Raw genomic sequence first — 13,228 nt, 5'->3', positions numbered from 1 at the left:
ATAAGTACTTCCAGACAACCAATCTGTCTGTAGGCAAATCTGAAAAAAAATCACCGCATAGCAAAGTGAGCCAAAGTGAAAGTGTTGTGGTCCAGATTATTTCCAATAGACGAACCATGCATTTGATGCATCCGCTACTTTAGTGCACACCATTGAAGGAACACTCCCTCAGTCCTTCAGTAATGCTTGTCATAGTACCCGGAAGTCTGCAATCCCTGTTTTAAAAGCTGACTCTTGTTTTTGTACTGCAGTCTGGTATTGGCATAATTACTCATCTACAATAGGAAAATGGAGACAAAACCATACTGCAATCTTTTATTGCAGTTGAGTTCTGAACCCACATTACCTTCAGCCAAAGGTTTAAAGTTTATATAAAAAGAAGTTCCTGGAGCAGACAGACTATAAGCAACCCTTTGAATTAAAAGTGACCGTAGTCCTTCATTTCACTTTGATTTCCAACAACAAAATCACATTTTATTTCATTTATTGCAATAAGTGAGTTCAATGGTTGGATTTATAATCAATTTAACATGACTTAACATTGCAAAACTAACATGTTTTCATATTATTACACATTCGTATCTACAAAGCAAATTTCAGAACAATGTTGCAAATATATGTATAGGGCAAATTATGTGCTCCATATTGGTGGGTTGATTTTTCCACTTGTATTTTATATTGCTACAACCAAAAACAAAGCGTTTATCAGAATGGAGAAGAGATCAAAGAGGATGGAGGGGTGTTGATGGAACTATGCATTATAAGCAATACAATATATATCCACCAAAGGCGTTGCAAGTCACCCTGAAGTTCCCAAACCTTGTAAAGGGACTCAATGTACCTATAGTCATGTGTTTGCTAGGACACTTGTTAAACCCTTAACACGAAGATAATGAAAACATTATCAAACAAACACTTCCAATTACCCACATTCATTGTTATCAATAAATCAACTAATGCTGAGTTGAAGCCTTGACCTGCACACAAATCCTGATACAAGGCTTGGTGGTTATGTATCAACAATCAAGCAATGAAACTATGGACAAAAAGATCTTCAAAAATATGTATTATTAAGCATCTCACCTTGTGCAGAGGCCATTCCAAGTAATCCTGGAAAAGAAAGAAAGTGCACAAATTCAAAAACACTCTGCAAGACACTCAGTATCTTAAAACAAGGTCAAGTTCGGCAAGTTGATGAAAAAAATTGGAAACTGATGTCCTTCACAGCAGTGTGAGGAAGCTCACACTGTATATCAAATCAGGCTAAACCAGGTATGTAGCTATCAACAGTTCAGTAGGTGCAGTGGCACCAGGGCCGAGAAGTGGGCAAAGAGCCATTTCACCTTAATTCATTGTTGTATTTTATCAATCCAGATGATGCTGGAGGGAGTGTTCAGTTTCCGTGCACCACTGGACAGAACCTGTTTCTGGGGTTGAGGAGGTGGTCACGTTTTTCCTTTCCAAAACTGTTAATCCAGCTGGGACGTAGCTTCTTGGGAGGGTGTTTGGGGTATTATATAACCCTGGGCGTAGTGTGCGGAGTGGGGCTCCGCGGAGCTACGCGAAGTGGGCGCAAAACTACGCCCACCCGCACACTCCGCGTAGACCCACTCCACGCCGCCCGCCTCCCTCCCGCCCTCCCTAAATACTGAAATATAAAGATAGAAAGCATTTAAAAACACTTACCTTGTCTGCCGCGTCCCCGGGGCTCCCTCTCGCCGTCCCGCGATTCGCGCCGCCACCGATTCGGATACTAATGCGCATGCGCGGGCGCCCGCGCATGCGCATTCCTCATGAGAAATGGGCATGCGCGGCTGCCCGCGCATGCGCATTAGTGTCCGAAATGGCGGCGCGAATCGCGGGACGGCGAGAGGGAGCCCCGGGGACGCGGCGGACAAGGTAAGTGTTTTTAAAAGCTTTCTATCGTTTAATTCCAGTATTTAGGGAGGGCAGGAGGGAGGCGGGTGGCGGCCGGCTACGCACCGTCTGCGGAGCGCGCGTAGTGCCGCCTGGCTACGCCCGCTACGCAAAATGCGTAGGAGACGGCACTACGTGCACTCCGTGCACGGAGCGTAGCTGGCCGCCCACCCTTAGTATTATACCCCCTAATAAATGAATTCTCTAGAAAATAGTTGGGTACAGGTGCTTTCAGTTGGGGATGGTGAGGTGGTGGTTGGTTTTCACCTAGGAGTTTTATATGCACATACAGACACAAATATTACCACACACTCTCTCTCCTCTCTGTTTTGAAGTTCTGAAAACTGTTAGTTATTTTGCAACATATTATCTTTTAAGCACCCCCTAACAATCCACACTGCTATCCCTTCCCTCTGCCCCATAAGCCTCCTCATGCTGTGCTTCTCCAATAATGTACTTTACCGTGATAGGCCAGCGGGATTGTTGGGACATTGGAAGCTCACACCCCCTAATTTTACTGACCAAGCTATGCCCCTGCAATCCAGTCACTGGAAGGATTACAAGCAACAGTGGAGCAGCATAATTTGGCTGCAACCTTACAAGTCACAGAAATGCAATTATATATTTGCCCCTTAAATTATATTCATTGTGTGCCTTAACTTTACTAAAGTGTGTAAGACATTTAAATGCATTACTAAAATGTATTCACTGTAAGGACTAGAGATTTAGATGGTGTGTGCACTTAAGTTTAGTTTAAAAATGAAGACATGTATTTCTGTATTCAAGGTTTTCATTTACACTTCAAGAGATATTTGTTTCTATAAACATGTACTCATGTTTTTCAGTTATTGCAAAGTTACTTGTGTGCATGTATAACCATGTATTCGACGTGCACATTAAATGATTAACTAAAGTTAGCCTGACTAAAGGTCTCAGCTGAAATGCTTTTTGCTTCACCAGCATGTTTTCTCTTTTCTTGCAGGTTCGTTATCATGATTTAAGTTAGCTACAGAAAGGTTTATTTTCTGTAACAGATGGCTGAAAGAGAGGCCTGAGAGAAACTCTGCAGGCACCCTGTTGAAAGAATGGTCAAAAGAAGTCGTCTATTCATCATGTACGAGGATGGCAAGATGTTTACAACACAATACACAATACACAAAGGGAAAGAGCACACACGAGAGAAGAGGGATTCGAACATAACCCCAACAGCTCGTGGGACACTGGAGAAAAAATGAAAACCGCTACGTGGTACTCACCAAGGTGGCAGGAAGAGCGCACCACAAGCTCACAGCCCCCCCCCCCCCCATCATCCATCCCAGGCACGCACCAGGAAACTAGTGCCGGGTGGAGAAGGCTGCCGAAAGCGGTCTCCGAGGCCACAGCAGGGCCAGCCAAGACAGACCCAACCACGCATCAGGGGCGCCAGGAAGATTGGAGGAGGCCGGCAGGAAAAAGGGTGAGGAGCCGCACCTGGCATGTTGTAAACCAAACTCGTGACCTCCAGGACACAGCAGCTGACAGAGGCAGCGAGCACCCAACAAGCCGAGCCATCTAGAAGGCACCAAAACGACAGATACAGCAGCGCGTCTCCCAGACCGGCCAAGCCACAGTGAGATGTGCACTGCAACCCAGAAGAGACGGGAGGAATGGCGCCCCTGTCGCAAAGGGCCGGTCGGAAAACAACGCAGCTCCTGACAAGCCCTGCAGGCCAGGAGAATGCAGAAAAGGACGGCAAGGACAGCCCAGCAGCTCCGGCGAGACGTCCAGAGAAGAATCCATCAGGTAAGTCCCAAACCCTTCCTATCTGTCGGAAGACAGAAAAAAAGAACAGCCTGCATGCTGGGCTGGTACTGCTTATGTACTTCCAGTGGGAGGGAGTGGGTTGGGTATCCCAGCATGCGCCTTTTCTTTTTTTCTGTCGTGAAGATGGTCATCTCCAATTAGTTAAGGAATGGGATGAGGACAGGAGGGACCTGGGGGTAATGTCATCGCCGTGCTTGACAATAAGGCCCCTAATGTGGCAGCTGTAAATCATTTCTGCTATGCACGAATGTGAAACAAGTTAAAATCAAAAATGTGTATAAAATATTCAGATCAAAGAGCAAGGTTTCTTCTTCTCATTATGTCCATTATGAAATGTTTATTTCCATTGTATTTGTGTTGGGTGTATGGATAACAGAAGCAATGCATATATTTCAGATACGATTTTTGGCATCTCGAAAGGAGTGAAATCTACAAGCCTCATGTAGTTAACTCATAAAAACAAATTGCTGGCTCTGTTGAAAGACAGCAAGTATAAAATACGGCAAAACCATAAATGTACCAAATTCACCATGCCTCAGCCGTGATGCAGCTGAGACACTAGAATGCTACACCACAACTGATTTCTCTGAACTCATCAGACTGCGCTCACACATTGAGCCACATGTTGGATGAAACTTGTTTTTATGTTAAGCTCAGACCTGCACACATGATGAATGTTCTACTTAATTCCTATGCCAACCTAGGCCCATAACTGCTCAAATTTGTCCCTAAAACGACCGCTGCAAGCACATGCGGACTTCCACACCACTGTGCTGTACTTTAAATGTATCCTGCCAGCCATAGTCTTTGGAAAGGAACCATTTCATGTCGTATGACCTGGAGCCTCGCAGAACGATCAGAATCATAGACTATGAAAAGATGTTGACTGTGCTTACCTACCCACCAATAGCTATGTTTACTTTACTATTAATAAGCAAATGGCAACCAGAAAGAAACTTGAAAGAGCATAAAGAAATAACTAAACCACCAATAAATGGCATACATAGAACAAAACATAACGCCATACATAGAAAATCTAAAATGAACCTAAAAGTCCAACACAAATCAAAATTAAATAGACGCAAATATCAAAGTGGCTAAGATTGTTACCGACATCAACAGGGACAGGCTATAATGCACCCAAACTCTCCAGGCATATCGAACACCCAAAAGGAACTAAGGAGAGAGGTTCGCATGGGCGTTTAGCTTGTTTTCTTATGTATTACTTCCTCTTGCCCCCTTTTCAAGCTTCTCCCTTCCTCATCCACCCACTTCAAATTTCCCCCACTCCCGCGTTGACTTCTCCCTCATCTGCTCCTTCGTTGCTTCTCCATCACTCCCAATGCAATTACATTTCAAATTTTTTCATGGACCCAGCAGCTTTCAAAAAAGGGTTTTCACATAAGTAAAAATTTAATTTGGTGAATAAATGAAATGATGCCCACATATACACATGCACGTGTGCCTAGGTCATAATGCATGCACTGACATACATTTGTTTAAAAAAGTCTTTATTAGCATTTTAGAAAAGCCTTTACATTTCACAGCTTGGCACCATAACACAGTGTACAGTCAGATACTTTGAGCACCTGTTTGAGTATGGCATACGTGGAAGCATAACTGCGGGTAAGTTGCCTATGCTTCATGTGTTGCACTCTAGAGTCAGCACATGCCATTGTGTTCTGGTAAATAGCAGAATGACCAATGCAAGTCGGCTAGTGATCGGACCGCCAGACCCGTGGTGCGGCAGTAGTGGCGGTCTTCAGATCGCCACATTACGACCTTGGTGGCCATGCAGTCCTTGGACCGTTGAAAGTGTAGTGCAGTGAACATGAGGCAGAAATATGCGTGGGAACAACTTTCCTCACCATCACTGCCTTCATGGAGGTCTTTCCTCCCTGAATCTAGTGGTGGTGAGGAAATAAAGAGCCCCTACAGTCAACCCTTGTGCCTCACTCCATGTGGATGCACTCAGGGGGCACAGCATGTGCCACTCTGTGTGCATGTGTCCCCAGTTGCAGCTCGGCATGGACTTCACAGTCCATTATGTGCTGGAACTTCCTTTGACGTTCCCATTGCCGTGAGAACACCAAAGGAACCACCCACCAGTGACTAAAAAAGTCGGACGATTCTCACACAGGTTTAGCGGTGTGGCAGCAGGGCGGTCCCACTTTAGCACCGCCAAACTCGTAATCGGGCCCTAAGTAGTTAAGGAAAAAAAAAAATTTAAAACTCAAATAGTCATAGACGTTCAACAATGAGCAGGCGCTGGGGGAGGGGCACCTCCACGTCCCTAAGCGGGACACCATAGCAATGGGAAGGGAGGATCTCACAAGATGGGGAGTGGGGAGGGGAACAAGCAAGGGGGGGGTGACGGGCAGGAGCCATCTGCTAGGACGGTAAGAGCAGGATACTATGGTTGTGTGTGGTTGCAGCGGAAAGGAGAGAGGAACACCTCCAAGGTTTCCAGCCAATGATGGGCAAAAGAAATATATAAGTATAGAAATATAGCAGTACACCCAGGGGTTCATGGTGTCCTCTTGTCTTATTTGGCCACCACCATGGGTAGGTATTTTTCCCAGTCAAGAGATTGGGCAGATCCATCGCAAGGAATACTGACTTTGCAGAGAATGTCCTGCTCAGCCAATTCCCAGAGAGTAAATTAGAAAGCCAAAGCTGATGGGTAACTGCCACGTGGCGAGAATTATAGCTAGATAACTCATTTGTTGGGGGACTTACATTCACTGGAGCGGGTAGGGAGACCTAATAAAGAATTTAGCACATCTTTCGAGAGGTGGTAACACAATGGATCCGAGATACGAATTAGTATCCCATTCCTGAAGGCACTGATAGAGGGGCAGTCCCACATCATATGGACAAAGTCTGCAGCATCAGCTGAAGATCGGGGCTGGTGATCCTAAGAGCCTGGATCCATTCGGGCTATCCATTTGGGGGTGAGATATATATGGTGTAATTAATTGAATTGGGTATATTTACGTCTAGAGTAGGAGAAGATGTGTTAGGGAAGCAGCGAGTAGGAAATATCGTGGTAGAATGCCAAAGTTGTCCACAAGGACCTCAAAGGAATTTAGAACCTTGTCATCAAAAATATCCTCCCACATGGTGAGTCCCACCTCATTCCGCTAGGATACATCATCTCACAGCCGGACTGTAGAGCAGCCAGGCATCACCCAGAGTGGCAGGCCCTGTGCACAAGGGGTCTGTTTATAACACATTGTGGTATAGTTGCCCCAGCAGGTACTGGCCACCCACATGAGGATGTTTCTGCCCCCGGTAGGGGCCACACTTCAGCCCACTTTTCAACAAAAGAGGACACTTAGAGGGAAAAATAGGCATCATAGGGGCCCTCTACTCAGCATCAGTACCATATACAATAAGCCCTTGTTGAACAATACACACCAAGTCCAGGTTTCTTTGGGTCCCCCACTTCTTCCTTTTAGATGGGGGAGGTTTTAGTACCTACTTATGAACAGCCCATTAGTGTGTTTTCTTTCAAAAGATTGAAGCAGGTCCAATGCAACATGGTGAATCTTACAAATGTAATAGAGGTAACAAATGTGTGGGCATAAAGCAAAGACTGATGCGATAGTCCCACCAAGCAAACCCTTCTTGTGCCTTTGGATTCTGTTAACACTCCCTTTTTGTAAAGGACCTTAAACACAACCCACTTTAACAGGGAGCCAATGTAACAAGTGAATACACTCTCTAACAGAGGCATGTTTAGGTATGTTGAGATCAAGGCGGGTCGCCGCATTCTGCACAACTTGCACTCTGTTCAATAGGAATCATTAATATTCAAGTAGAGAGCATTACAATAATATGTCGTGGATGAAATTAAAGAGATGGCCACCTAGTGAGGCATTTCAATTGGGGTACATGGAAAACATTTCCTGATTGTCCTAATTAGATGAAAATCCCTAAATCAATGTTCCCGCTATGATATACCTTCTCCCACCAATCAGTGCATAGGCCATTGAAATTGGGCCATTGTAATTGGGCCGCGACATAATGATACTCATAGTTCGGGGTCCCAAAACCACTCAAAGACAGCGAGGCGTAAAATGTGGTAATTGCTTCCAATCGCCTCCCATTGCCCTGTATTAGTGCAATCAAAAGTGTACTTAGCCCAGTGAAAAACACTTGTGCAAATGGACCAGGATGGCGAGAAGAAATGTAGTGGTCGCGGGAGCAGCAGCATTTTGGAGATAGCTATGCACCCCATAGGGGAGCGTGGGATGCCTGTCCAAAATGGAAGGAAGCATCTTTTGGCAGACAATGCTCTACTGATATTGCTGTCTACCTGTTCTTTATCAGTGTGGCACACTCTAGTCCCCAGATATTTAAAGGTGTCACAACTCCAAGGGAGGAGGATGCGGGTAAGCCTCTGTTCATGCTCAACCATGGCTGCCGTCAGGCCTAAAATATGGGATTTGTCCCAGTTCATCTTGAGACCAGAGGCCCTGCCAAAGTGATGCAGCAGATCTATCAGGCAGAGGATGTTGCCTTCATCTGTGTAAAGATAAACCAATGTGTTGTCAGCATAAAGTGAGACCGTATACCACTGGTCCTCGGCCCAGATACCCCACTCTGGACACTTAAATACCACAGGGGCAGTCCAGCAAACCTGAACCAGGGACAATATGTCAATACAACCAACAACGGTTCAAGAGAAATAACACTTTAAAATTAGTACGGTCAGCACAAAAAAACTTGCTGATTATACTCAATGAGAAAATTAAGAAGAAGAGAAAGAAAAGAAAGAAAACTACACAGGAAGCCCTAAAAACATCTGTATTTATTATTTTAGGTTTAAAAGAGAAAAAGACAAAAAATGCTCAAGACGGGGTGCTGGTGTACAAAACAACACATTTCACGACCAGACAAGTGGCTACACACAATAATACATATTAACACACAAAGGAACAACATAAACAAAAAATTGATGTGTCCTTATATATTTTCTTAGGCCACAAAAGCGTTGACGGTGTTTCGACCGCTGATTATTACGTGGTCATCCTCAGGACTGGGAAGTTTCTTGAGCAGTAATCATCTGAATAAAAGCAGGTAGACCAATCTTTAATTGATGATCATTCGCAGACATTCATAAGGAAAAATTCTATAATTCTCAAGGGCCTCCTGAAGTTTATAAAGGTAGTCCTTGAAGACTTCACAGAGTACGAAATCTTCTCTCACCGTTGCCAAATTAATCGGCGAAAAGTGAAACAATCTTCTGCTGCTACTTCAAAGCACGTTCAAAATCCGTGGAATTTTACACGGATTTTGAACGTGCTTTGAAGTAGCAGCAGAAGATTGTCTCAAAGGTCCATTCTCATAAATAATCCAATCAAAGGGACATTTCCATGTTCCTCATGTACCTCATGTGGAAACATCCTAAGAGGGGAGGAGTTTGCCCACAATGGCCACGTCACAACAGCGAAAGATATGTGGAACTGTAGATCAACCAATGTGGTTTACTTTATACAATGTCCTTGCCTATTAGGTTATATAGGAGAAACCTCACGCATGATCCAGACACGACTGAGCGAGCACCGCTCAGCCATAAGAACCAAGAAGGTTGCTTCACCCATGGTGAAACATTTCTTAGAAAAAGGACACTGTGCTGAAGACTTCAAATGGAGAATCCTAGAAAAGATCCACACCCCCGATTCTAAAGGAGGAACAGCCATCCGAAAGAAAAGGGAGGTATTTTGGATTTTTGTTTTTAAAACCTTCCGTTAGGGTTTAAATAGCGAAATTCCTTGGGAACATGCGATATGTTAAAAATCTGAAAAAATACCTTTTGTTTTAGGCTTATATGGGAAGCGATGGATGCACATAATATTTTCTTGATTTGTTGGAGAATGTAGACGCATATATACATTGATGCACAATACTCTTATGCTGTTTACAGAGATCTGGGTATATACTGTATATCTAACGATCTGTTTACATGATCTCTTCAATATATTAAATAGTTGCTGCACTCCTTCACATAGTGTCTGCCTTAATCGTCAATGCAGACATCTGTGAGTATATTCAGCGCCTTTAAATTCTAAATTGATAGGAGGGAACATATATATTTTTCTTTTCCAAAAATAACTTGCTCTAGTTTTTGGGGTCTACAGTAATCAATCTGTAGAAAAACTAGAGTCTCATCTGCGTTATAGGCGCAATGAGGCGAAATGATGACTAAGTAACACATGAAAACTACAACACGAGAGTCCTCTCTCTCTTGTAACTACTCAGTGAGGGGAACACGATCTCTTCAAACATCCATGTTGTAGTCCATCTCTCGACTCGTTAAAATATACACAACAATGGTAGTCCTACTTCCATGTCTATTACTTTTGGTAATTTGAAACTACAACATGAGAGTCGTCTTTCTCTGATAAACTACCTGAATAGGGTAACTATGGCTCCTATAAATCTTTATGTTAAAGTCCTTTCTCGACTCATTGAAGTAATAATGGTAGTCCTGTTTCCATTACTAGTAATAAGTAAGAAATCCACCAGGTGTGACCAATCTACCCAGATAGTGACGATATAAAAGCGCGACCAGACAAACATACAGTTATCCAGAGGAAATCGCGTCTCAATCGCCATCTCGGAAATCCCGCCGCCGGAAAGAAGGAGCCTTGCCGAATATCTTCGGGTGAGAATAGAAGAGAAGCCATCTGCTCCCTTCAATCATTTTTTAGCTAAATTGTAACTTACTGCAAACTGATATATCGGCTTTTGGTATCTTACAGGCAGGGAGATCTTTTAATCACCTTACGCCACAAAATCTATAAACTTTGACAAATCTAAGCATTTGGAAGCCGGGCCCCCTAACTTCGGGTAAGAATCGTTGATAAATTTGTCTGCCTTTTAAAGAATTGCTTACAAGGGAGAGGGAAGAGAAACATACATACTTGACACCGTTCACACTCTACCAACAGACAGTAAGCTAGTATAAAGTTGTAGAATATATCGTATAGTAGAACCTGAAATCGAGTCCACCGTTTTGTTGGATAGACCCCTGCACCATAATTTTTGCAAAACAGCGGCACTGATGGCCGATTTTTAAAATATGGAAATAAAGACAGATATCTGATCCGATATAATTTTCTCCTACAAACAGGGCGCTGCTCGGTAACTGTTTCCGTACACAAAGAAAAGACCCTGCGTCTATATCGTGATATCAGCAATTTCAAGAATATATGCGCTGTGTTCCCTTTTCTAAAGACTATTAGGTAAGAATATGAAACGGAAAGAAATAATAATATTAAAGCTGTCTGAGTTCAATGCTAGAGAATAAATAGTAGTTCGATAATCACCAGCTCAACAAAAGCATTAAAATTTGTTTTCCACTCCTTGAGATGAAATATGGGAAATTCCTAATAGAAAACCATGCTGAGCCAATTAGATTAAATAGATAGAAGAGTTTTCGATCAGATATAGGAACAATATTTTTAATTTATTCATTGAATTTAAACAGAAATTCCACGATACAAGACTTTCATAAAAAAGGAATCAGTGGACTACGGAAGGCTACATCAGTCTAATCCACATCATCGACCACACCCTGTCTCAATGGTTCCGGTTGGCGGGAAATAAAATCAAAGAAGTTCTTTTTTATCAGGTAAAAATCTATATTTAGATATTTAGAATTTTCATCTCCATATTTTAGAAAGAAAAGATAGAAAAACTTATAAATGACTACCTCCAACACTAGATAAATAATGTATACCATCTATTTTCCTAAAAGCTCACGTTACATTTGTCCATCAGAAGTAAGAAATAGATACTACACTACAGTGACTGCATGTTCACCGCTACCTGTAAGTACTGTGAGTTACCTGTACTTAATCCACATGATCTATAATAATAGAACAGATCCCACGAAGAAACCAAATATTATTATCGCCATTTCCTGACTGAAAGGAAGTAATCTTTATAAGATACACTGGTTAAAATACATAGAAACCTATCTTTAGCTATCATCAAATAATAATTAAAGCTGAATGTACTGCCATACTCTACCTTTTCTACGCCTCGTGCCTATCACTGATCTCACCCTCTAGTTTTATCCTCTAGTTTAAGCCTCTCTTGACCCATTGACCCTTTGCCCACAACGGAAGAGTCAAATATTGCAAGGAAATGAAAATGGAAAAAAATCTATTGTTTTTAAAAAAAACACATTTTAATTTTAATGAATTTTATTGTGATCACCATATCTGTGTAAGGAACTAACTGACTACTAGACTGAAACTTGTGATATTATAGTATATTATCAGTTTGTAATTATATATTTCTCTTATATGAATTTCATTTTTGTAGAATTCACGTGGCTGCTCCAGAAGAAGGCGCTGGTCGCCGAAACGCGCGTAGAGATTTATTGTGCCACTTATTTTGTCAATTTTCTATGTTTATGTAGAATTCTGTTATGTACTTTTTATGATGAATATACTACACATGATTTTAATTCTGTTATTTCTGTCAACACTTTGATGTATATGGACTGAAAAAATTTTGAAATGTTTTTGACTGTTTTAATTTTTAATCATTAATAAAAACTATCCAGTTTTTTAGCAATTTATCAGTCTAGTGTTCCTTTATATTGTATTGTGTTTTGCTTAAATCACCAGTGTCCTAGGTTGTTTTCTGTCAAGTCCTACCGAGGATGAAACCATTCTGATCTGGGTCTATTAGTTGTGTTGCAAAAGGTATCAATTTATTAGCCAGCACTTTCCGAGAATCTGTGTTCAAAAGGAACAATGGGCATTAAATCCTCGGTCGAAGACTAACTAGGGGGGAGATCCCCCACTCTGGGCCCCCCGTTGTTATCCTCCATGTAGTGCTTCAATGTGGGTGTGGAAGGGGGAATAGCTGACCCCCGCAGGCAGCATCAGCTTAATAGAGTCGCAAACAAAGGGAGGGAAGCCCCCTCAGTTGCTGCTCTCCTCCTCGGGCCCCACATGCACAGGTGGTGAAGGCTGTGGGGGAGGGGTCACCCACAAGGCCTCGTCTGAAGATCCCAGACTGGTTGGGTGCAGTGACAGTGAGGTGTTGCAGGCCCTGATGTCGGATGTGGCTCAGACAAACCCTCCTAGACTTTAATTTTCAGTTGGAGGCTAATAATACTGACCGCCTCATTATGGAATTGGGATAAGTGGGCCTTCTACAGAAAGTAGGCCCTCCCACACAATGACTGGGTCATACCCTAGATGGCCTCTTTACTAACAATGATGCCATAATTATTAAGGAGGTTCTTCCACTGGCATGGTCGGACCATCATTCAGTTTTATTTGACATCTGTCTGCTAAAAGTGATTTCCACCTACCCTAGGAAGCTGTCTCCCAATTATTTTAGAGCATGGAAGAGTATAGACCAGGGGCTTCTCAGACAACATTTAGTAGATACTAAGCCAGTCCTCTCTCAGGATCCAGAGCAGGCAGCTTTGAGCTATTCAGATTGGCTTCTTACCTCTTTCCCCAAACTATAAGAT

At 42.7% G+C, this 13,228-nt stretch overlaps 1 protein-coding gene across 4 annotated transcripts in view; it reads right to left on the bottom strand.

Moving 5' to 3' along the window:
- LOC144768710 (serine protease 27-like) overlaps positions 1 to 13,228 on the bottom strand; it is a 415,681-nt gene that overhangs the window by 384,913 nt on the left and 17,540 nt on the right. For all 4 annotated transcript variants that reach the window (XM_078652580.1, XM_078652579.1, XM_078652577.1 and 1 more), the window contains exon 2: positions 1,084 to 1,110. In XM_078652580.1, the coding sequence (XP_078508706.1) occupies positions 1,084 to 1,110 (27 nt within the window). The remainder of the gene's footprint in view (positions 1 to 1,083; positions 1,111 to 13,228) is intronic.

The sequence above is a fragment of the Lissotriton helveticus genome, chromosome 7 (genome assembly GCF_964261635.1).
Source record: "Lissotriton helveticus chromosome 7, aLisHel1.1, whole genome shotgun sequence".
Classification (NCBI taxonomy): Eukaryota; Metazoa; Chordata; class Amphibia; order Caudata; family Salamandridae; genus Lissotriton; species Lissotriton helveticus.
Note: the sequence above shows the minus strand (reverse complement) of the source record. Positions and strands in the feature narration are given on the sequence as shown.